The following is a 26,451-nucleotide window of genomic DNA, read 5'->3' as shown; positions in this document are numbered from 1 at the left end:
CATGTTATAGCTCCACAATGACCCACACGTTTCTTCATTTATTGCCTCCCTGATTTAGACCCTTAATTCACACACACACACACACACACACACACACACACACACACACGTGCGAAAACATGGCTGAAGATTAGAATTTTTACAATTTCACTACCCCTTACACACTAGCCCTCAGTTTTAAGAAATTCAGCATGAACCATCTGTGAGCTCATGTCATCTTCACGAGATAGATTCATTTGTTATAGCTTTTACTGGCTTAATTGTAAAAATATAAAGTATATAAAGCTAGTTTTGGTCCACACACCAAATTTACTGTGGAAGATCCAGAAGGAGATGCACAGAGAAAGAAGTTGAAAAGTTCAAGATTAAAGCAGATGGTTCTTCAGTTCTGCTGAATTTTAAAATACATTTGAAATGTACATTTTTAAACATTAGTCTCTTATATTAAGAAATTTCTTTTAGATAATTTGAAATAATTTACAAAATGTTACTAACAAGGTGACTGAATTTAGTTGAGAGAACAAAGTGGCTGATTCAAATATTTATCTGCATGTCAAATTTATACATTTTGTTATAATCAGTCAAGTTTCTTTTCTGAAAAAAGTAATTGATTCTTTTCTTAGTACATAGGATCATTTCATTATCCTCTGAATTTTTTCAAAGCAATGAAAACAAGTGTTACAAAACCTTCATTTTATAGCACCATAATTAAAATCCAGTAGTACAAAATAAGGTAATCTTAAGAACCAACCGATGAATTCTGAAATTTCTGCCGAGAATTTCCAATCATGATTATTAAAAAAATTATATTAACACAGAAACAAGCATGCAAAAAAGTTCTATCTTGAAGTGTTAGTGAGCGGAGATCTGTTTTCATTGTAGCATCACCAGCAGTTGTGACGATGAAATTTACATTCTGAAATCGTAAGTTTAGGGAAGCACATGACGCTGGAATGTCCAATTAACACATTCATTTTTCATTTAACTGAGTCTAATGTCTTCTCTGATTTTTTGCAAATATTTGTTTGAATGAGCAGATTTCCATTGGTTAGTTTTCTGTGGGATAATGGTGGGGAAAGAAATACAACATGATACAGTTACATTTAAAAAAAGCAAATTAATGCACAAAATAAGTTTCAGGATTCTACATTCCCAACGAGCTGCCCTTGAATAGAATCGGTAGCAAATGAAAGGAATGTCTTTATGAATTAGCTCTGCCAGAGTCTTATGTTAAGAACGATACATATTTTCTTTCTTTTTAAACAAATCAATTCTAAAAGCCTTAGGTAAGGAACAAACGCTGTCACTGTGCTCCTACATTCAGAAGCCATTAACAGACAACTTGTATAGAGGCAGAACAAGGTGAGAAAGTCACAAATAAGATGTCCAAGTTACTGACTGGACAATAAGATGCTGGACTCTATGTTTAGTATATGCTTGCAATGAGGAAATCTCAACTGAACTTGAAGTGTGGTTATGCAACAAGGTGGAGGGATCCACCATGGTGGGAGGGTTTGGGGAGGGGTAGGGAGAATCCCAGTACCTATGAAACTGTGTCACATAATACAATGTAATTAATGAATAAATTAAAAAGGAAAAAAAAGATGTTCAAGTTACATATGCAGGTTTGAGTTTAAGGTAAACTCACAAGTCTCTAATTTCAAGAATCATATCGTTTTCCCTTTTTGTTTTCTTCAAAGATAAGTCTTCATAGACACTTATTCCCAAATTTCTCTCACAGTTTACTATGTGAAAGAAGAGTATCAAGCTGATCAAACCCAGTGCTACCCAGGTTGTATGCATATTGCTCTCAGAGAGTGGAAGGAAGGAACAGGGCAGCATTTCATTTCCATGGAAGCAGAACATTTTCCTGTAAGTTTCCGCTTGTGTAGCTACTGATAACAATTTCACTTGCACAAATATAGGGAAATGAAGTCAGTTTAAATTTTGATTCACCTGACACTGACGGCTTTTCCATGTATTTGAGGTATTGACAGAGAGAACCGAAACAGTAATTCCACCAATGTGGAAATGCGTATGAATGGGGGCATATGGGGTATTGTCTTCTTGCATGCATTTGCTCATGGTGTCTGTCTGTTAGATCTACTTTATCCTGTGTGACATCATCTGTCCCTTAAAATTGGTGCTAAGTGTTTTAGTTTGTTCAAGTCTTTGCTATATCTCAGTTCTTATTGGATGCCATGGTCTACATTAGCTTAGAAGCTGCATGAATTTGTACTTTATTATATGATTCATAATAAGATTGAAGAGAAGGAGTTTGAAGTCTGCCAATCAAAAAGTGGTAAATGTTTACTAGATGAAGATGTTGATTACCTTGATTTGATTATTACACATCATATTTATGCATCAAATTATCATATAGCACTTCATTAGCAGGCACCATTATAATGTGTTGATTAAAACATGCTCACTACATTGATTATATTCTGGAGGTCCATGGTGATAGTTAATGTGAATGCCATGTCCAGTCCGCAATAAGTCTTTCAGAAATACTTGGGTTAAATAAATGTACACTATGGTACATTGAAATACAAAATTGTCACCAAATTTTGGCACTACTCCATAAAGAAGCTCAAAGTCATGTGAAAATGGTAGTGAAAATGCTAAAATAGTAACTTTTAAAGCAAAATTAACAAATTGCTAAAACTGCATCGAAATTCAGGTAGCAAAGAATTGGGCTTTGGGTGATATTTGATGCATTTAAAAACTGCATTATAGGCATGGTTCTGGTGTAACCTGTTGTGCCACCTCTTGCAATACTGCAATGATGCCAGCATCCCATGTGAGAGCCAGTTTGAGTCCTGACTTCTCTGAATCAGCTCCCAGCTAATAATCCTGGGAAAGCCGACTTTGCGCCCTTGTCACCCAAGTGGGAAATCTAGATGAAAGTCCTGGCTCTTAGCTTTCGCCTGGCTCAGTCTTGGATGTTATGCAGAAGGTCCCTGGGAATGCAGCCTGCAGTATTGCCAGTAGCTAACCAACATAAACACCTGTTGTAGCCAAAAACTGTTTTAAATGCTTTACCTCATTTGATCCTTACTAAACCCTGTCAGATGGACACTAACATTGCCCTCATAGTAAAACAAACTTAGTGTCTGGTTCAAGATCACACCGATAAGAAAATGCTGGGTCATGGACTTATTCAAGGTCAGGCTCTACAACTCTGATTATTATACTATATCCCTTGTAAGATCTCCTATGTATGTTAACTTCATTGCTTGGGAATCATGAAGTACACTTGGCTTTCTTTTATATACAGTATTTGTTTTTTTTTTCTCTCTCTGTCTCTCAGACACTTTGTGCCTAATAGATTATCTCACTATACTGCAAATGCATTAAAAAAAACAACCTTATGTAAATAACATTAATAAATAGAATATAAATGAATCCTAATCATTTTCTCCAACCTAGAGTAAAAAGAACCTCACTAGTTATTTTCATGACAACAAGTAATGCAAATTTTTAACACCAACCTGGAATTTCTACTTCAATAGAATGTGAAGCCATGTTTGGACCCTGTGAGGAGGAAAGTTGTATGTCAAATGAGCTCTTCTATGAATAAAAAAGAAAATATTAATCACAAAATTTTCCAAACTTAAGACAGTAAAAGTTAAAGTGCTTCAAATTTAAAGTATTTTTTTATGCTTTTTTCTTTTGATTGAAATTCATTTTGTAAATGTTTTAACAAGTTGTTAGTTCATAGGTATTTAAAAACCTTGATTGAAACTATGTTGGCATTTCTATAATACTTACTATTTTAAAATGTGAAATATTGCCTCATAGTGAGATATTTCTCTACTGAAATGAGTAGTGAAAGAAGAAATAAAATTAAAAAGGGCATGATCTGTGTTGACCTGGTGTGACCTACGTTGACCATGGCCTTTTTTTTTTTGTATATCCATAGGAAATTCACTTAAATTTACCAACTATTTCATTGACTTCATCAGGTTTTAGAACATCACCCAAGAGAGAAGGTGAATCAGTTTCACACACATGTCCAAACATAAGATGTTTTTTCTTTAATTCTTTAGACAAGAAAGTGCATCTTATATTCACCTCCTTATAAAATCTCACACAGCAATAAACATTCTCAAGTAGAGCAATTTCACTTGCTAATAACCTAGTAATGCTTAAGAATGGCACATCCACATGGAATGATGAGTACACTCATAGTCTTCAGATATTATAAAAGTCACTGCATAGAATGAGTTAAAAATGAAAAGAGGTATGCAAACAATACGTATTTTCACTCCGCATAGCGACTAAATGACTAAATGGAATGAAGGAGGGCAAGGCCTGGCATGATAGCCTAGTTGCTAGATCCTTGCCGTGCACGAGGCAGGACCCTATGTAGGTGTGGGTTTCTATCCCAGCTGCTCCACTTCCCACCCAGCTCCCTGCCTGTGGCCTGGGAAAGCAGTCGAGGACGGGCCAAAGCTTTGGGACCCTGCACCCACGTGGGAGACCCAGAAGAAGCTCCTGGCTCCTGACTTCTGACTTTGGATCAGTTCATCTCCAGCTGTTGTGGTCACTATGGAAATGAATCAGCAAACACAAGATCTTTTCTCTCCTTATCTCCTTTTCTCTGTATGTCTGCCTTTCCAATAAAAATAAATAAATATTAAAAAAAAAAAGGATGTAATATGACAGAGCCAGGGCGGCACCACAAATATACATACAGATATTGTGTTTTAAACACCTTAGGTAGACTCTCAGAGTAACGGCTGTGTGCTTTGCAAAGGTGTGTCATACAGATTTTCTAAAGTTTTGGCGATAAAAAAAAAAGAAGGGCTGAGAATTTGTAAGTGAATTTAGAATTTTTTTTTTTTTAGAAAATGAAAGAATGGGAAAAAGGAAAAAAATCATACACACATGTAAATCTATCATGTTATTTTAAGTATTCTTGTCCACAAATTAAATAAAGCAAATAATACAGGTAAAAATGTGACTATCTCATCTATGTTCATATTAGCACTCAATCATGTTATATAGAATATTTGAAAGGTTTTTCATTGGGGAAACAAGACATAGATGTCTATTTGGAAGTTCCATTAAACTGGAAAAATGCAAAAAAAATATGCTAACAGAATTCAGTGATTCTTATGTGTCCAGTTGAAAAATCTGGTGTCTCATACAGTTTTGTTTCTTTTTGAGTTTAATTGATCTTATCATTGTTCACATTAGCAAACAACAAAATAAAATAAACTCACCTTTGTCAGTCGGCCAATACAGAAAGAAATAAGGACGATAGTGCCAACGATCCCAGCAATCACTCCCAGAATAATGGGTATTATCACTATGAGAAAAAAGGAGAGAAAATAAAGTTTAAAAGTATGAAATGAATTAACATGTAGATATTGAGAAATAAGCAGATAATATAAAGAGAATATGTATTTCTTTTATAAAATACATTAATACTGTAAGCTTTTATATAAATTTTCTTTTTCAAAATTGTTTTTTTCAAACTAACTTTGTGGGACAATTTTTTTTTTTGTCCAAAGCTGTACAACTGATTCATCACTGAACCAAGAACTGAAAGTTCCAATCTCAAATTCAGTATTCTTTATAGGTGTAAATGTAAGAGCTTCGTGGACTTCCAGTTTGACATGATAAAGTCACAGACTGTTTATAGCTTGAATGTTATGAAAGAAAATAATATCTTAATGTATGTTAGCAGACAAACCATAGGGTCACAAGTTTGACAGAAAGCATGTGTTACCAGTTTGTGTCTAAGATCCTGACCCTGAGTCCGACAAATAGAAGCATAATTGTAACAATAATCCACCTGTATTCTGACCTCATGTTCCTTCCACAGTATCCATGTGCAGTCACTGATATAATCACTAAGATTAGTTTTCATATCTACTACATGTGTAGAATGCAACAGAATAAATCAGTTAAATTAGAGTCACTCTCCCAAACTCAGAGTATATTTGTGGAGCTTTCAAGTGAACCAAACAGAAATGTGTAGAAGATGCACAGGTAAATGTGATACTATCATATTACTGAGAAAGGTAATAGCCTTTTCTTAAAAAAATGATTATTTATTTATTTCGAAACAGAGAGAGAGAGATCTTACATCTTCTGATTTGCTCATTCTTGTAGTTGGCTAAAATGACCGGTGCTGGGCCAGGTTGGAGCCAGGTGCCAGGAACTTTCCATAGGTCTCCCAAGTGAGTGGCAGACCACCTTTTGCTGCTTTCCCAGATGTATCAGTGGGGAAGCTGAGATCAGAAACAGAGCCTCTGGGTCCTAAACCAGCTCTGAAATAGGATGCCATTGTCCCAGGTGGTAGCTTTATGTGTTACCCGTTATCACCGGCCTCTAAAAAGCTTCTTGAAAATAGCTTTTCCAAAATATACATATACATTTTTTTCTTCTCAATGTTGTTGTCCATCTTTTTAAAACTTAGCTTTAATCTATGAGACAGAAGTGAAAGCCAGCAATTTATTATTTTCCTGTGTGAAATATGACACACATCAAATGTGAAGGGAGAAAAGCCAAACAGTGGCTAACACAAAGTCACTAAAGCCAATCTGCAGGCCCATCTAGGAGAGCGGAAGCCACATCTCCAGCTACAGGGGAGCGTGTGGTGCTATCCCCAGAGTGGTGACCAGTGGCCGAAAATGACTCCAAATTGAGACATCATCAGCATGTATAAAAATATACCAATTAATTCAATGACAGCAGGGAAGAAGGAAGTTGCTTATAAGGTTTGAACAGACTTCTCAAGTACCTATCATCAATTACACAGCAAAAGCATTTAACTCAAGGGAAAAATTATTAACACATTAGTATACCACTAAGTCCAAAACGGTTAGACACCAAGAAATGCAAAGTGTAATTTAAAAAAAGAGAATACTTCATTTGCTCTTACAGCTTTGTGTGACTAAAAGTAGCAATATATGCTCTTCTCTTTTAAAATCGTTACTCTCAGGGCAGGCATTGTGGCATATCCACCACTTGAGATGCTCAAATTTGAGTCTTAGTTGTCCTGTTTCTGACTCACTTCCTGCTAGAATGTCTGGAAAGATAATAGAAGATAGCTTAAGTTCTTGGATCCTTGCCACCCTCACGTGATAACAGGATGGAGTTTATGGCACCTGGCTTCATCTTGTCCCGCCCTTCTCATGGTGTGTATTTGTGAAGTGAACCAGTAGGTAGATCTCTTTTTCTGTCTCTTCCTATAATTCTATCATAATACCTTTCAGATAAATAACTGGATAAACAAATCCTTTACAAAAAAGATAATAGCTATTTTCCTGATGCATTTAAATAGCAATTAACATTTAATGCAGAATGATCATAATTCCATATCAAATATTAACATACCTGGTTCTGACAATGCATGATTAAGTTGATTTCTTAGTGCTAAAACACAAAATTTCAAAATAAGTTAGAATATATAGGTAAGTCTTAAAAAGTCACTTTGGAATTAGACTGTTCAGTGTGTTTCTTTTTTCAACCATATTTAGAGTTGTTGATCAATTTCCCACACTTAGATAATAAAAATTATGAACTCATGTGTTAGTCTTACCAGTAGTAATTCCAGGTATTTACTTTTAATTATCCAACAAGTATTCATAGGTGGGAAACTAATAAATCATCTCATTACTTTAAGGGGAGGGAATGAAGCATTATTGGAAGAATCCTTATTTAACTTCCACCAATAGTGCATTTTAAAAAATATCAAAATGATCAGGAGAAAAGGATTAACCATCATTCCAGACTCCAACCCAACCCAAGGAAGTGTCATTGGTGTCAATTTCCAGATTTAGGCCAAAGTCACCATGGCAATCTATATATCATTGCATCTCAATTAATTCATTGTGGGGTGTCTCCTGGTTTTCTTGAAGTTTCTGGAGTGATTGCCTTAATTAATGTTCTACCTGACTTCACCTCCCTTCTCAGTCCACATCCTAGATTTCATTGTTGTCTCCACCTACCCTCTTTTACATCTCAAAGGGTTCTTAATATGAGAGCCACATGATTTTCTTGACTTTAATTCCTATAAATATCATATGACACTGTATTGTAGGGAAAACATTAATATTTGTCATTCTCTGTGTGAAGATGAACAGGAGTTGTTTTCTGTTTCGCTTTTGACAGCCAATTGGTCAGTAGTTATGGTTGGTATAGTTGTGGTGAGTGTATGTGTCTGAGGGCATGCTTTTGACTTGTTTTGGAGCCTTGGACCAGTTGCTTAATTTCTCTGTAATTTACTCTTGTGAAAAACAAAGGTTATAATACTCATCTCTTTGGGCTTTCATGAGGATGAGGTTAAGGAATTCATGAGAACACTCAGTGCAGTGACCTACCATGCTAGTCATTGTGTGTAGGATGCAGGGCATCTCACCCTGTAATGCTTTCCAGTATGACACCATCTTGTCTTTTTAGTGAAATTGTGTGTAATTGGACTCAGAAGCTTAACAGTTAACTTCTAAGCACTCGTTGTAATTTTCTCCCTTGGCTTTTCTTCTGCTTAAAATCCATTGCCTCTATTGATCTCTGTGTATTTTTTTCAACAATTCCATTAGTTTGTGGTCTTATAGCCATCTTCTCTCAGTTCGTATTCTAAATCTGGAGTATCCTCCTTGAATGTCACTACAGAAGAACCCTTCTTTTTCTACAGTTAGACAGTTCACGTACAGCTATTTGCTCCCTAGTAAAATAATGAAAGTGAATGGAATGCTGCCTGGTTCTGCTTATCGTAGCACCCATGTTGGCTTACAGTCCTTATTTATGGAGTACTGATGATGTGTCAGACATAAAGCTTAGTACTTATGCATGCATCTTCTAATTTAACTGTTAGAGAAACACTGCAAGGCAAGTATTATTGGTCCAGCTCTGAAATTTAAAGGGCAAAGTCTCACAGGGAAGTTCACTCCAAAGTCAGCAGCTGGAACAGGACCAGTCTCACTTTTTGCACTGATCCTTCTCGTCCATCACTCATTATGGGATCCCTTTACATGAAGTCGCCATTTCATTTTACTAGATTGTTTTCATTTTACTAGATTGTTTTAGTTTCTAACTCATGGGATTATTCTTGTGAAATAGTTAAGAATTGAGAATATCCCGTGGTAGGGACTGTCAATGCAGTTTTCATTTCTTACTGTTTGTCACAATGTCCCTGCAATGGCATGTCCCTTTAAAAACAGTAGTGTTCCAAAAAGGACTGCAGAGAAATCATTCAAACATAAAACCAAACCTGGGCTCCCAGCTAGGGTGGAATTTAAAAGATGACCTTTATCAGCATCAATAGGCCCTTCTGTTTTTTCATCCTGTGTGTGAGCAAAGCCTAAGAAACAAAAATTGAGAAATGAGTCAGGGAAGAGGTGACTGAGTGGGCCATAATGCATACCAGAAATATAAATTTACCTCAAGTCTCTCAGTGGCAACTCCACAATTCTACAAAGCAGGTACTTATACATTACACTGGCCTCAAAGTGTCACAGTCAAGACTGAACTTGTTTGCCAATGTGCCTGGGTATATGTGGATGCGCATGAGTAGTTAGTACAATATAGCACTGGGCATTCAATGAGCATGACAGGCATGTTATCTAATAAAAATGAGAACATTCTTAGCAAGGGGTAACATGAGGTGGCATTTGGGAAACTGCTCACAGGTGGAAATGCAGAGTGATCATAAGAGAACCAAAGCTGTGCTCTAGGCCTCTGTCACCATCTCTGAGACCAAGCCTAGTGACCCAATAAAAAGTAAGGCAAAAATAAAGCACCACCAATTCTTTCTTTTTTTTTTTTGGTTGCATAGGGGTGAATCGATTTTCATGTTCCCTGGTCATATTTCTTTTCTTTCTTTCTTTCATTGCATTGTGATGGAATTGCAGGAAATGTTGGCTTTACTCCAGGATTGCTGGCTGAATTCAGCTAGTAAGCCAACTGGTGTGGCAGATTTAGCTCCTGGCTATCCTCTAGCATAAGCATATTTGTGCAGTAACAAGAAGATAGAATGTGGATTCTAATAGTACCTTTTTAAAAAATCATTTTAATAATTAAACAATAGTTTACACACTTAAAAAATCTGCCTTATAAAGCTTTATAAATTGAGAGTTTTTGTATAGATTCAGCAAAGACAATTGGAGAAATACAAGAAAGAGCAAAAAATATATAAAAATCATCTGTAATCAAACAACTCATACTTAAACACTTGATATATTTTCATGTATAGCCATATGGATTTTCAATCATTGCATATAAATATGGGATGGTGATGTTCATGTATGTATGACTACATAGTGATATTTGAGAGAGAAATTTTCTATTTGGTATTCTATGTGCATGTTCCTATGTTGTCCAATGTTCTTCTCTACTAAGATTTTTAAGGCTGTTTGAATGTAGTGTAAGTCTTCTTCCCTGAGCCTTCATGTTATTTTCACTCATCTGAATCTATCAACTTTTATGAAAGGTTAGGACACTGAAGTCTCTGGCAGTCTCTCTATTACAAGAGGGAAAGATACCCAATCATGATAGCCTGGAGGAGAAAGGGCTTCTACAAACTGCACAGACACATGGCCACTAGCTCCTCAGCCAAATAATCACTTTCCCGGACAATCAACTTAGAGGCAGAGGATGGAAATTAGCCTCTTTGTTTCAGTATCAGCTGCCAGCTAATCTCTTTATCTTTAAATCATGGAGGTAAGATTCATGGTTCCAAAACCATTCACAACTTTTTCTCCTCTTTTATAAATTCCCTTTCCCATTGGTACATTGTCTTTCCAGTATTACTTGTATATGAATAAATGCTGCACAAATTAGCAAAATAGCTACTCAAAGATCCTGTCATTTTTAACATGTAGGTGTGATGGCTTTTAAGATAACACAATAATAATGTTTTAAAAATAATTATATTGATAATAATTAATAATAATAATGGTAATAGGGATTTTGAAGTTTAGCCAATATATATTGGGGCCCAGATTCTGAGGTATTTTTACAGTTCAGTAAAATTATATATAAACTTTACAGGCAAAGCTAATAGGCAAGGAAAATACTCTATATTTGTAGATCAAAGTTACATATGAGCTTTAGCTTATTCACAGGGAATGGACGATGGACTATCTACTGTACCATTTAAAAAGCATAAAATAGGGGTGAATTTTATCTACCTATGAAAGTCTGATGGTAAAATAGTCAAGAAGCATTCAGACACTTAGCAAAACTTGAGAAGATCAGCAGAAATCTCAGCGACAGAGGAATAAAACCAGAAGAGCAGCTGAAATGTGCCCCTGATTCTTAGCTCTGCCCCTCACTCCCCTTCCTCCCTGCCCTCCTGCTTCTCTGTTTTCCCCGTTTGATCCTCCATCCCTGAAAGACTGTGTGCTTTTCCATGTACAATCCCTTTTAGAAAAGAGGAACTTCAAAAAGTTCATGGAAAATGGAATTAGTAGATAAGCATAGTTTTGAGTATATGTATATTTGTGTGTGTGTGTGTGAATAAAATCAGTGCATAGGTTTTCATTATATGTGTTTTCCATGAAACTTGAGAAGTCCATGTTGTATCACAGATTTTGGTATTGATGGGGACCCTGGAAGGAATCTTCCAAAGATCCTGAGCAGCAACTCTATTTGTGAAATCAGTAAAGGCCACGATGAAGTGCAAAGTAAAGCAACTTCTCTCAGGCAGTCTTGGAATGTAGAGATTCTTCATTCTGTAGATTAGGGGACGTCAAAGAGCTCTTAAAATACATATTATGAAAAACTATGCATGGACTTCACATTTTTTTGCACCAAAATGAACATATCTCTAATTTCATTTCACACAAACTTTTTGAAAGACCCAATAGTAAGTAAGCTCTTCTGAAACAAACCTTATTCCTATGACTCTAAGATCCTTGGGCTAGCTTGTTTGACTCCCTTAGTTCTAACAAAATGTTTTATACATAAAAGATGACCAATAAAACGGTAATGGATATGAATTTGCTCAAATTCTTACGAAGAAAGAAAGAGATGAGTTACCAAAGTACATCTCAAAGTAGCCACAGTGAGTCAAGTAAGCCAAACAACAAAGTCGTATGTATAGAACAATGTAAAAAACAAACAAAACAGCAAATGAACATCTTATTGTATGTTAACACATTTAATTTTTTAAATATTTAAATTATAAGTACATAGCTATACAGCCAGAAGGAAAAAAACTGAAAACAAAAAATTGCACAAAACTTCAGAGTTTGAAAGAACTAAATGGGCTTACATGTTAAAAAGTGCTAAATGTGGGCCTAGTGGCTGAAGTCTTCGTGTTCTACAGGTTGGGATCCAATTTGGGTGCTGGTTCATATCCTGGCTGCTCCACTTATAATTTGGTTCCCTGCTTGTGGCCTGGGAAAATAGTGAGGAAGGCCCAAAGCCTTGAGACTCTGCACCTGTAAGGAAGACCCAGAAGTTCCTGGCTCCTGGTATCAGACTGGTTCTGGTCATTGCTGCAACTTGGGGACTGAACCAGCGGATAGAAGATTTCTGTCTCTCCTTCTTTCTGTAAAATCGGAGAATGAAAATAAATAAATCTTAAAAATAGTAAAGCTAATGGGCTGTGATGGCCGAGTGGTTAAGGTGTTGGACTCGAAAAATAGTAAAGCTGGGAAGCCATCTAGATATGGTATTCACTATGATCATAAATGTGCTTCCAAGTCTCCTAACTGTTCAGCAAGCCTGCAAGGATTGCCTGACCCAGAATGCATGTGGCTTTGTTAGGAAGGTGTGGTCAGCCTGGCAGACAGTGTCCTCCTTTTCTTTATGAACGCACATAATGTCTTGCACGATCTAGCTCCATCTTCTTTGCACTTTCCTTTTTTCTTATTTTGCCTTTCTCTCTTGGGTGTCCAACAGGATGGATGTGAAACATATTACACCTTTTCTCTGTCCAAACCTTTGTGAATGCTCTTCCTCACACTTGCACAATTTTGCTCTACACCATTTTCCAGCTTTCTGGTTTTCAGGTCTTTATTCAATGCCACTTCATTTGAGAGATCTTCTCTGTCCTCCCCTAATTGGGTTTAGACTTTCTGCTTACTGGTAGTCCTGGGTGTTTATTCATCCACTTACTAAAGTTTTGCTTACATGCCTATTACTGATTATATACTGGAAATTCAGCAATAAATAAGTTGTGACCTTTCCTTCTAAGGAAATTCCAACTCAGAGAATGACAAATATTTAATTTGAGAAGAATGAAACATTTTAGGATGATGGTGGTAGTGAGACACAAAAAATACTGTCAATTCTACTTGAGGAGGAAGCAGTTGGAAAAGCCACATGGAGTCATTCTTTGAGTGTATTTTGGAGGAGGTCTAAGATTCCACCAGGCCTGCAGTGTGGGCATTGAGGCACTGAGTCTGCAGTGTTACCAGTGCACTGGAATTTGAGATAGCACTGCAGGTTGTGGGGGACGTCCAGGAGCTATGTGGCTGCAGTGTAAGATGGAAAAGGAGAGGGATGGAGAGATGGGTGTGAAGGCAGGACGAAGGGCGGAAGAGGTTGTGAAGCACTCAGGAGGCTGTGGGTTCTGTTGGTAGAATTTGAGCTTCATCCGTACAGCAATGGAAAGACAATAAAGAACTTGAAGCAAAATTTCCTTTGGAGAAGGCCATTGTCAATATTGTAGAGCATGGCACAGGCCTGAGCATGCACAGAGCTCTGCACCGTGGGCCCCGCCTTGTGTTCAAGGGCAGCCTAGATAAGCAGGCATGCTTTCATGACAAGTCACTCCTCCTTACCAAGCTCTTATCACTTATTGCCATTTCTTTTGACAGAGATGGACCATAATGAGAGAGCTTTAAGAGACATAAAATGTATAAACCTGCAAAACCAAACCAAGCGGAAAAACCCACAACAGCAAAGACCCAATGATGGGTTCTAATGTCTCTTAGAAACTGGCACTGTGAAGCTCTTTTAAAAAAAATCAGAAACATGAAAAATAAAAATTCAAATTTATGAGAAAATATGAGTTTTTGGTGTTTAAATGAGAAAATGCTTCAGGAGAGATAACAAGTTCAAATAAATTTTGAACTTTATGATTTTAGATCTTTGAACTATCATTTATAATAGGGCAAATCCAGAAACACGCTAAGATAGTTACATCAACTGCAGCACTTGTCAGTTAGCACCGCCTGGTACTTGCAGGTGCTCTGGGTAACACCTTTGGAGTCAGCTTTTGAATTCTTTCAGTTTCACTACCCACCACATATCATGAGTAAGTCCTTTCAATGGGAGCAGGTCTCGTGAATTCCGCAGCTACCATCCTGACCTTAGGTCCCCATTATCTGTCTTATAGACATCTGCAGTTTGCTTTTACCAGATCGCTCTGCTTTCACTTTTGTTGCGTCTAGCTCCCGTGGCATCCTTGCTGCTCCTTGAATCTGTTACTTTTCTAACCCATGGCTTTTTCATTCCTGTCCCTGCTACCTGGAAGGGTCTTTTATGCCACATCCTGGTGACTCCTTAACTTTCTCAAAACACTCTAGTAACCTGATAGATTCCCTTCTCCAATAATTATTTCTCACAGAGCAACATCAAGCATGATTATTTTGATATGAAAAAAGCAGAGACTAAAGCCCCAGAAATAAATGCTCAGGTTTACAGAGTAGCATTTATACGCAGACAATGTAACTTTAAAATTTGTCCCAAATTAGACCAAAACGCCAGCCCACACCTGCACAGTCATTAGTCTCCTTAATGTTAAAGACAAAAAAGTGCTTACAGCAAGAGTCCTTGGGATGATTTCCAACAGAGTTTAGGCACATTCTATCTGAGAAGGTCCTGTTGTGTTTGTGCCCTTGCAGAACTGACAACACCAATTCAATGTTTTAGTTGATCGTATCTTTTATCCTCAGTGCTCTCTTGCCATAACTGCTAAGAGAACCTGGTTTTCCTTCAGTTGCATTGTCATGGAAGTCATCTTTACCTCTTTTAGTCAGAACACATTTAGGCTTTGCCTGAAACATTCCACCTCTATCTCCAAGCACAATGTATTTACCCAGAGGTATTGGGGAAGACATACCCACCATCTGGCCACCCAGGTACACTGGGTCTTGCGCCAGCCTTCAAAATTCCTTACTCTGCTGGCTTTTGACAACCTTGCCCTTACCTTGTGCTTCCGTGCAGTAGTTGCTGTGTGGACGTTGAAGCAAAGGTATTTTAGGCTGAGATGGGGGTTGAAGAGTAACGTAACTAAATAATGCGTATTCATATGGAGTAGCAGATAACTATCAGTATAAGTTTTGCAAACCTCTGGGATTACCGTAAAAGAAAAATCAAAAGGTAGATTTGGACAGATTCGTAAGGTCTTAAATTTCCAATCTAATGTTTCTTCTTCAGGTCCTAGTCACTATAATGAGATTTAGTGTGATACTTTATAGAAAATAGTATATTTGTGTAATCTAAACTAAATGATTTAATTCTAAATTTTGGAAAGATGAATGGAAGATTTCATCTTAAAAGATGAAATATTCCAAATATGCACAGATATTTCTTCTCACGGCTTCTACTTACATAATATCTAAACTGAGCCAGATATTTTACCAACTCTGTTTTTTCCCCTCAACTGTTCTGCAATCATGACTGCTCATAAACCTATACACAACTGTGATGTCTGTGAGATCAGGAAGGGAGAGTGGGCTTCTGCACCATTTCCATTAGGCAAGAAGAGTGGGTTGTGGACCCAAAATGTATTAGGACTACAACTGAGGATACAGCAGCTACCTTTTGGCTCTCTGCTCTCTGTTCCATCCAGTGGGCCACAAGGCTTTCCTAAATGATTGATGTTTCTAATGTGAAACATTATTAGTAAGAACATAAGTAAAATGTGATACTGGGAAAATACTCTGTAGTTTTGCTCTATGCAAAGCTCCTAGCAGCTGATCTCCTGTCATGATGTGATAAAGACAACTCCTGTGGTTACTGGTTAAGTTTTTTCCCTCCTGACTTGCAGTCGATAAAAGTCATATCTTGCAAAAGCAAGACTTTACAAGGATACACCCTGCAAAAAAAAAAAGATGCCTTGAATAGTTTTCCAAATTTGATCACTGAATTTTCTAAATGTTATAGTTTTGTTGGCATTTTGAAGAATGTGGGAATTGTGGATACATTAACTTTTGGAAGCTTGTAACTAATTTATGGAAAATATGAGGACAAAAACGTACCCATTGATGTTTTACTTTATGCCTTTTCTGCTCAACCTCATTGTGTTGTACAGAATATGGTGTAAATGCAAATTTTTCTTGTGTGCCAAGGATATTTGATGAGTATTGCCAGGAGGCAATTTTTTAAGGGGAGTATTTAGTTTTGTTTTTGAACCAAAGCATTGAATCAAGTTATGGTAATATAATCATACTGTTTTCATTCCTTTTTCTTTTCTGGAAGTATTTTATTAAGCCAGAGTAGCTAATGACTTCAGAAATTGAACTTTTGGAAGTACAAAATGTTTCCTGTAATAATTTTTGGGATCAGAATTGTGGATAACCCTCAATGCCTTTAGTTTGAACTCTCTAGTCAATAGCTTTTCATGTAAAACCTGGCCCATTGACTGAGGCAATTAGTCAATGAGAGGCTGAATACAATGACCAGTTTCTGCTCATCTGCCAATGGGTCTGCCTTTGGAGTTACTGTGCACCCATAGGTTACACTGTGCCTCTCTTAACTTGAAGGAGGTCCATTCTGGTTGAGAACCTCAAAGGTGTCGGTGTTCAGGAGGGCTGGAGTTTTCCTCTAAGACCCATGAGCATTACAGCCTGTCTCAGTATTGCCCAGCCAGCTTTTGGTCACACTTGCTGTCTGAAACCATGACAGAAGCAGCAGGAGTAGACATAGAAATCAGTCTGTAGTCCTAGCTATTGCACCTTCTTCAGTCTAGGCAGAGATAAATCCACTGACAGTTCTGTCTTCCAAACCAGTGAGAAAGGAAGTTAGAGTTCTAACCCTGATTTTGACACCAAATGGTTGGGGGATCTGAGATCACTGAAGTTATCTGAGCTATAGTTTGATCACCTCTACTGTGATGCTACTATAAAATATGTCCTCTCAAAATCCTGGAAACATGTATGTGCATGATGATAATATCCACTTGAACAATGGTCACTTACTGTATTTCAAACCACGTCTCCCTCTATTTTCAAAATAATACTATTTATTATTATTTGTAGAGGAGAAAACAAAAATCAGAATAATTCCCTCAACTAATCCAGGTCCTGCAGCTGACAGTGGCAAAAGTGAATTTTGAATGTAGGTTCAATTGCCCAAGTTTCCGTCAAGGTTTGCCATTATCTATGCAGAGCAAAAAGAATGAGTGAACCATTAAGTTTCTTTAAAAGTAGACAACACAATCACCAACTTGCAAAGTAACTTTTGGCAATCTTTCACTTTGAACGACTCAAAGTAAGTGTTATACCAGTGCTGGCTATTCTTACAGCCCAACTAGAAACAACACCTAACATTCATAAATCTAGAGATGGAGTTCTATGGCCTGGAGGTGTCCCACAAAATTCAGATTAAAATAATTATTATTGTGATAATATGAGGAAATGGGGGACTGTAAGACACAATTAAGTCATGCAAATAAAAGCTTCATGGATAAAATTAGGATCCTAAAAAAAACCCTGAAGGAATGGATTGATTCTCTTCTATCCCTTCAATCCTGTAAGGACACAGCACTCCTCCCATACATGGATATATCAACAAAGCAACAGCTTGGAAACTAAAAGCAGACCTCACCACTCAGCCTGCCAGAGTTTTCCTAACTCCCAGAACTGTGATGTATATGTATATGTATATGTATATGTATATGTATATGTATATGTATATGTATATGTATGTGTATGTGTATGTGTATGTGTATGTGTGTGTGTATATGTATATGTATATGTATATGTATATGTATGTGTATGTATATGTGTATGTGTATGTATATGTATATGTATATGTATATGTGTATGTATATGTATGTGTATGTATATGTATATGTATATGTATATGATCCAGTTGCAGATATTTTGTTTTGGGCAAATTAAAGCTTGGACATTCCAAAGTTGATTAACTAATCAATCACAAAACTACACACTATAAGCAAAGATGACTTGTTCTTTTCCAGGGTTTACATAAGGTAACCTGGATTACAAAGAAATTATGTTTTTTTTTAAGCTTTTTAAAGTATTATTGGAAAGCCAGATATACAGAGAGGAGGAGAGACAGAGAGGAAGATCTTCCATCCCATGTTTCACTCCCCAAGTGAGCCGCAACGGGCCGGTATGCGCCAATCCGATGCCTGGACCAGGAACCTCTTCCGGGTCTCCCACGTGGGTGCAGGGTCCCAAAGCCTTGGGCCGTCCTCGACTGCTTTCCCAGGCCACAAGCAGGGAGCTGGATGGGAAGTGGAGCTGCCGGGATTAGAACCGGCACCCATATGGGATCCTGGGGCTTTCAAGGCGAGGACTTTAGCCGCTAGGCCATGCCTCCGGGCCCAAAGAAATTCTTAATAAGTGTTTCAAAGTAGAGATTACATGGTTCATAGTCTCTGATAGAATTAACAGGTATTTGCTCTAGTGGTTAGGATGACCTTATCCCATATCACAAAGGCTGAGTTCAATTCCTGGATTCTGCACCTGATTGCAGCCCTGTAGATATTTTAGTGCAAATCTTTTAGATTTTTTAAAACAAATACATACTTCAAAAAATTACTCTATGTATGATTCTGAAATCCATGTTTTCTTCATTCAACATTTTATCCATGATAGCATATACACTTGTAAAACATGTTAGTGATTGCAGAATATCAATTCTGATGCAAAACCATGCTTGACTTCATCTATGGCGTGCTTTTATTTTTTCTTAAAGATTTATTTTATTTTTATTACAAAGTCAGATATACTGAGAGGAGGAGAGATAGAGAGGAAGTGGAGCTGCCGGGATTAGAACCAGCAGCCATATGGGATCAAGGCGAGGACCTTAGCCACTAGGCCACGCCACCGGCCCTATGGCATGGTTTTAAATATTTAGGTTGCTTCTCCTTCGTGGTCTTCCAAATAGTGCTTTGATGGGAACCTCACAGACTCTTTTCCTGGGACAGAAGATACACATGCCAAAGCTCTTGACCAACATCACCAAATTTGATTTTAGAAAGGTTACGTCAACTTACTCACTGAGCATTCAATTCTAGGAGTGCCTTCCTCCCTACCCTTTTTCCAATTTTTGTGTGCTCGAAGCTTTTTCACCTTTGTTGTTACAAAGGGTAAATGAAAGATGGGATGTGCTTGTTTCTGTTTTCATTTTCATTTATTTGATTACGGTGATGTAAGTAATCTCTCCATTATTTTTAACAGTTATACTGAGAAATCATTTATATGCAGAATTCACATATTTCAGATATTTAAGTCAGAAATGGACAGCGTTAAGGAAAATGAAGGGATCATCTAAAAGCCTGAATTTAAGGAAGCATCAAAATTACAATCATGAAGATAAACTGCTTTCATTCAATATTGTAACAACTCAAAATAAATTTTAAAAAGCCACACTGAGTAAAATATTACGATCTTAAATACAGACAACATCCATCAGGCAAGGTTTTTGCTATTATTTTATGCTTGTTACATCTTTTAAAGCAAAATTGTTTCATGAAAATGACAGTAAACAATTCTTTCTTGTTCGTCTATAATGTCCGTCTATAATGCGAGTGTCATCAACTGCATTTGTAACTTCTAGTAGATTATCTTTATGTTATTGTCCCCCTGTTCTAAACTAAGAAATTTGGTCAAAGAAAGACACTAAATTCTCTAAAATGTCTCTCTGAGGTGATTGGTGTAGGTTGGGACATTTGCAAGCCATATCAGTTGGCTGGGTTGAGTTCCAGCTCCATTTCTGATCCCAGCTTTCTGTCCATTGCAGTCTCTAGGAGACGGTAGTAATGATACAAGAATCTGTGTCCCTGACACCCAACGGGTAGATTGCTGACTCCAAATGGGAGCCGTTGCAATCATTTGGGGAGTGAATAAGCAGATGGGAGTCCTCTCCTCTCCTCTTCTCTCCTCTCCTCTCCTCTCCTCTCCTCTCCTCTCCTCTCCTCTCCTCTCCTCTCCTCTCCTCTCCTCTCCTCTCCTCTCCCTCTCCCTCTTCCTCTCTCTCTTTCCCCCCATCCACTCTGTGTGTCACCCAAATAAATAAATCATTCCAAAAAAATCATAGCTGATACTTGGAATGTTTACTAGGAGTCATAGTTAATATTGTTACTAAATTTCCTAAAAGTTATTTTGAAAGAAACAAAATATCTGTTATTTGAAGCATAATAAATTCTAAGCTTCTTATTTATTTAGGATTGTCTGTAAATCTTCTTTGCCACTGCTAATATTACTATATTTCTAATCTTTAATATGTCAAAATTAGAAATTATTTCAAACTAGTCTGAAGCCTGTAGCCAGGAACTAAACCCAGATCTCTACAAAGAGTAGATCTACAAGAGCTATCAGTTGCTGTTTCCCATTAACTGCATCTGCCAGAAACGTGAATCTTTTTGTCTTAAACTGTTTCAAGCTGGGCTGGAGGAAACACAGCTCAAAAGAACGCATTTAATTCACCTCCCTCCCCTTTAATTAGCAACTACCTAAACATTTCTTTCTGATTCAAGTGGATTTGCTTTTCTGGCTCTACCTCATTAATTGCCTAAATGGAATAACCCCGTTGCCTGCCATTCTCCAAAGAATTTGCTGAACTGGAGTCCAGTCCAAAATTTCAGATTGGAGCTGGTGGGGAGGCGTAGGTCAGAGCCATGCCCTTTGCACTGGAGCTGAGTGGGCTACCTCAGGACTGGGAGAAAGATGATCAGTGTTGTGTGATGTGAAGTTTACAGCTTTTTTGGAGTCATTTGCACCTATGATACAGATATGGAACAGAATTTTGTCGGACCCCTGTGAGGTAACACAGCATCTTGGGCAACACAGTGTCCTGAGGTTCTATTTGATCTCCCTTTTCTGATACTTAGTTACTGGAAGCAAGACAGTTGCGGATCCAGGGTAAGTTGCTACATTGTAATAGAAATAAGTTCTATAGGTCTGGCACGGTAGCCTAGCGGCTAAAGTCTTCGCCATGCACGTGCCAGGATCCCATATGGATGCAGGTTCTAAACACGGCTACTCCACTTCCCATCCAGGTCCCTGCTGTGGCCGGGGAAAGCAGAAGAGGATGGCTTAAATCCTGGCGACCCTACACCAGCATGAGAGACCCAGAAGAGACACCTGGTTTAGGATTAGCCCAGCTCCAGTTGTTGCGGTCACTTGGGGAGTGAATCATCGGATGGAAGATTTTCCTCTCTCTCTCTCCTCCTCTTTATATATCGTACTTTTCAATAAATAAATAAATGAATGAATAAATAAATAAATATTTTAAAAAAAGAAGTCCTATAAAAACCAGAAAATGGAAGCAGTATTAACAGTGGGTTATCTTATGTGTTCCCCATTACTTCTTGATCTTCTGCAACAGATGGTCCAGCTCATTTCCAGCACATAAGATAGCCAAATCTATAGGAATAACCACATTAACATGAATATAATGTTGCATTGGTTTTCCTCTACTAATGCTGGTGAGTAGCAATGCTTGATGATATATTAAGGAACTTCAAATCATTATAGAAAAATGGAATTACTGATGCAAAAAATTGAAATCAGTGCATCATTTTTCACAATATGTATTTATTCATGAAGTTTTGGATGCCTCTTGGATGTGTGTCTTTCATTTGTTTTTCACTGAAATAAACACTTTTAATTACTATTTTTATTAATACTTTGAAGTATTCTTATAGACTTCTTGGGGAGAATAGATTGTAGTAATGCAGGTTTTTTTTTAAAGATTTATTTATTTTATTACAAAGTCAGATATACAGAGAGGAGGAGAGACAAAGAGGAAGACCCTCCGTCTGATGTTTCACTCCCCAAGTGAGCCGCAACGGGCCGGTGCTGCGCCGATCCGAAGCCGGGAACCTGGAACCTCCTCCAGGTCTCCCACGCTGGTGCAGGGTCCCAATGCATTGGGCCGTCCTCAACTGCTTTCCCAGGCCACAAGCAGGGAGCTGGATGGGAAGTGGAGCTGCTGGGATTAGAACTGGCACCCATATGGGATCCTGGGGCGTTCAAGGCGAGGACTTTAGCCGCTAGGCCACACCGCCGGGCCCAGTAATGCAGTTTTTAAAGCACTTCATAATTGAGCAAGCATGATGGCTCAGTTGGCTAATCCTCCCCTTGCAAGTGTCAGGATCCCAAATGGATGCTGGTTCACGTCCCGGTTGCTCCACTTTCCATTCCAACTCCCTCCCATATAGGTTCTTAATTGTTTTCAAAAGATCAAAGAAAAGTACATATTAGAGATCTGGTTATGATAATGGGTAAAAATTTATTACATAAAAATAGAGATCCTACCTGGTGTGGAAGTTGGATGTTTAGTAGGAGAGTCAGTTAAGTTTGAAGATTCAGTAGTGGCAGTTGATGTAGTGACAGAACCTGCAAAGAGAAGGTGGAGAAAATAAAATTTATTCCAAAGTAAGTTCATAGATATTTTCAAAAATCCTTTAGAAACCCAAATGGAAAGAAACACATCAAGAAATGCTTAGCTTAATTTCTAATTTTAAAATCCATGTATGAGCAAGGATTCCTCAAAAACTTCTTGGGAAATGCATACTATGAAAAGTGAATGGATTTTCAGGACTTTCTTGTTGCACCAAATTTTAAATTTCTTAATCCCATTTTCACAGAACTTCTTTGAACTCTGCTCCTAAGTCAGTTTTGAGATCCAATCCCTTCTTTCCCTGTCTTAGGATTCTGTCAAGGAATTCACATTAGAAAGCCCATTTGCTTTTTGAAAAGCCAGTTTCACACCATGCTAGGCATATGCATTGCTTTGGTAACTCATCCAAGCCTTATCTCTAGTTCACAGAGATCACACTTGTCTGCCACTAGGTCTGGTCATTTGTCACTTCTGAAATGAATACTTATTGAGTGCCTGGGAATGTGGAGCACATGTGAGAGGAAGTTTTTGTTTTTCAATAATCTTAGAGTCCCCGGGGTCCCTGACAAGCAGTTCTTGTAACTAATTTCTGTAACAATTGAACAGTTAAAAGGGGCTTAGTTCATGGATCACTAAAGCAGAAAGAAATACCTTGTTTCTTCATTATTCTGAAGTGAATATCTGGAGGGCTGTGTGGTAAGATGGTTGGTTAAATGGATGAAAACAGTACTTTCCACCCCTGCCCCCTTCAGCCTCTTCCCCTGCCTTCCCCACCTTCACTTCCTTCCTCCCTTATTCAGCCAATACTCTACTACAAATACAGAAATGTTCTAGATTTTGGGGACACCTTAATGAATAAAGAAAGCATAATACTACTACCCTTGGATCTTTCAATCAAATCAGTATACTAGAACCCAGAATCCAAATTTTGTATCAATTGTGATCAAAACCAGAAACTTCTAGCAGCTCCAGATTTAGAACATAAGCCCTAATTATGTGTTTTCAGATAATTTCTTAGCATCACAATCTGATTTCCTTTGAACACGTTTCCTTTGTTCCTCTTTCAGAATGTTCTAGTTCATTACAGTTAGTGTCTCCACCCAGACTTTGGAATTGAGTGCTTATCATTGTCCGACTCCTAGCCCCGAGGCATCCACACAGAAACACGTCCTCCTGCCCTGCTTCAAAGCAGTCTTATGCATGTATGTCTTTCAACGTCCACCATTCATTTTCTTTTTCTTTCTTTCCTTTTTTTTTTAAAGATTTACTTATTTTTATTGGAAAGATTCACAGAAAAGGAGCGACAGAGACAAAGATCTGTCCACTGATTCACTGCCCAAGTGGCCTTAAAGGCCAGAGATGATCTGATGAGAAGCCAGAAACCAGGAACCTCTTCTGGGTCTCCTATGTGGGTTTAGGGTCCCAAGGCTTTGGGTTGTTCTCTACTGTTTTCCCAAGCCACAGTTAGGGAGATAGATGGGAAGTGGAACAGCCGGGATATATATGGGCACCCATATGGGATCCTGGCACATGTAAGGCGAAGACTCAAGCCACTAGGCTACTGTGCCAGGCCCTGTTTACTTCCTTATACTATTTTTTTTTTTCATGTCTGTTTTGATTCTAGTAATTTCCTTGTTCTCTTTATTGAATCTGTTCCCTCTCACCATGTGCCTTGGTGGGAACTCATGCATCTTACTGCTGTGATCTGGACACAAGGCTTGGCACCTGACCTATTTCTGAACGAACAAGTAAGTAAAGGAATTCAGGGAATGGGTACTAAACTATTTTAGGAAAATGACCTCTGATAAACTTAGATTGAATTTTTCCTAAAATTTTTCATTTTCTTCTAAAATTACTGTAGAAAATAGAATGATCCAAAAAAAATTTTATAGCCAACAGTGCTTAACCTTCTCCTCAACTAAAGAGCAAAGGGGAAGGATGAAGTATGCTCCTATGCCTTTCTATTTTACTATCAAGTAGCCACACCAAGACAAAGGTGCTAACAGCTTAGGCCCTGATTGTCACTGCAGCTTGCAGTGTCCTGGGACCTCAATGACCTCATCATCTTCCTCACACAAGCCTTCATTCACTCTGGGCAGCTGGAGCCATGAACAATGCATTTGTTGTCTAGGAACCCTTTCCAAAGTTTGGGCACATCAATGTCACTCATTGACTTTCCAAATGTTTTACTCTCTCCTCCCTCAAAGTGTGTGCTGTGTCTAATTTTGATCAGATCATCCACTTTGCCTTCTGCAGCAACCCAAAGAATAATTCTTTTCTCTTTGTATAATCACTCTGCAAATATTTGAATATATTTACATAGTATGCTACATCCCTTCCATTTCTGTCCTTTTTTATTTTCTTTTGTTCAAAGTGGATAATTTCTTCCTTTTCTACTTTGGAAAATAAAAACATCATTGTGAAGTTTCTGCTCCCATGTAAATTTTCTGTTCTCCCTAATTTGTAAGAGACCACCATATACCCAGGTTTGTTCCATCATCTATAATTATTTTGCTAATTATAATGACATTGATAATATTTTCATTATTATTACTAATTATAGTAATTGCTATTCGAGCTAGGCATTAAAATAAGAGCATTGCATTATTGTTACCGTGAGGCAGGTACTGATGGAACCCATGTTATATAGATGAGGATATTGAGGCAAAGAGTGAGTACATTGGGGTACATTTGTTCCTGATGTTCCCCAGGCTATCAGAGGCGGAATCGACCTTGAAGCCAGTTCTGTCTGTTCCTCATACCTGTGCTCTGAGTTCTCCTGCTCTTTTATGCCCTGGGATACCTTAGAGAATGCTAGATCTCCCCGCCTCTGTCTTACAGACCACACAGTAGATCCCTGATAGCTGCTTCAGTTTGAATTAGAGCAGTATCTAATGTGCTAGGTAGATTGCAAGTCACAGCCTGGTTCTTTCCCAAGCACTAGTGTTTCCAACATACACAAAGCATTTCAGAAGGTGTGACCTATGACATGCTCAGAAAGAGACCAAAAATAAGGTTAATGTAAGGCACCTTAAAAATCCCTGTAGCTATTCATTTGTCAATGAATTTATATGGATTTCTCCCCAGTCTCTGGTATTGGTACATAATGCCTGTGCCAACAAGAGTTCATTTTTATTTTTCTTGCATTGAACCTCATGAACAGACCCACAGAGAGGAACACAGTTCCTTGTTTCAGAATTCATGCTGGAGGCGTCTCCCTTTATAGCAGAAGGAATACGAATGGGCATTATTTAAAATGATACCTCACCCATCAGCACTTTAATCAATGATGCCTTAATTTGGAAAAATTTCTCTATAACTGAAACAAAGTAACACACGCATTCACGTAGAGCCATTTCACATGTTGGATGAAATTCATTCAGTTTTGACTAGGTTTGGAATGGAAACAAGCTGGTGACAGCCACAAATACAAAGGGACTTCAAAAATTTTATGGAAAATGAAATTAAAAGGTAAATTAATTAGGAACAAAAAAGCATTGAAATCTATGCATGTTTTTTCATAGTATGTGTTTTCTATGATGTTTTTGAAAATTACTCATATGTAATGATTTCACATTTTGCTTGCACTGAAGTAAATATCTTTTAATCCCATTTTTTCTGTGTGCTTTTTAAAGCATCCTTATAGTGGATTATATTGTATCATGTCCCCTCCCTAGCCAACTGAATCCCAATAAAACACATCCATCAGACTGGAATCTCATTAATTTACTCATCTAAGCTGGTAAGATACAGCTGCAATGAGGTAGATCTCATTTTAATCTATGATTTCATATGCAATAGGTAAGCGTCTAGTTTAAAAATAAATGACTTACCGAACAATAATAGTGCAATTGCTATTTTTTCGTACATCTTGAGACCATGAGCTGGTGCACAAAATTGATGCAAGCAAACCACGAAGGAAGACTGGAAGAGCCAGTGTCT

The 26,451-nt window shown here is 37.7% G+C and overlaps 1 protein-coding gene across 4 annotated transcripts; it reads right to left on the bottom strand.

Moving 5' to 3' along the window:
* Window positions 1–678: 678 nt before the first annotated feature.
* LOC131480801 (glycophorin-A-like) lies at window positions 679–26,451 on the bottom strand. Of its 4 annotated transcripts, XM_058666808.1 has the most exons (6): window positions 26,343–26,451; window positions 22,425–22,505; window positions 7,354–7,392; window positions 5,232–5,317; window positions 3,495–3,573; window positions 679–1,056 (listed from the first exon to the last, which is right to left on the bottom strand). In XM_058666808.1, the coding sequence occupies exons 1-6, from the start codon at window positions 26,377–26,379 to the stop codon at window positions 1,049–1,051; spliced, it is 330 nt and encodes a 109-aa protein (XP_058522791.1). In that variant the 5' UTR covers window positions 26,380–26,451; the 3' UTR covers window positions 679–1,048. The 4 variants fall into 4 exon arrangements, with proteins under 4 accessions (XP_058522791.1, XP_058522792.1, XP_058522790.1 ...); XM_058666809.1 differs by lacking the exon at window positions 26,343–26,451 and having other exon boundaries at window positions 3,495–3,537; window positions 22,425–22,816; XM_058666807.1 differs by lacking the exon at window positions 26,343–26,451 and having other exon boundaries at window positions 3,495–3,570; window positions 22,425–22,812.

The sequence above is a fragment of the Ochotona princeps genome, chromosome 7 (genome assembly GCF_030435755.1).
Source record: "Ochotona princeps isolate mOchPri1 chromosome 7, mOchPri1.hap1, whole genome shotgun sequence".
Lineage (NCBI taxonomy): Eukaryota > Metazoa > Chordata > Mammalia > Lagomorpha > Ochotonidae > Ochotona > Ochotona princeps.
The sequence above is the reverse complement of the archived record's forward strand: the minus strand, read 5'-3'. Positions and strand labels throughout refer to the sequence as shown.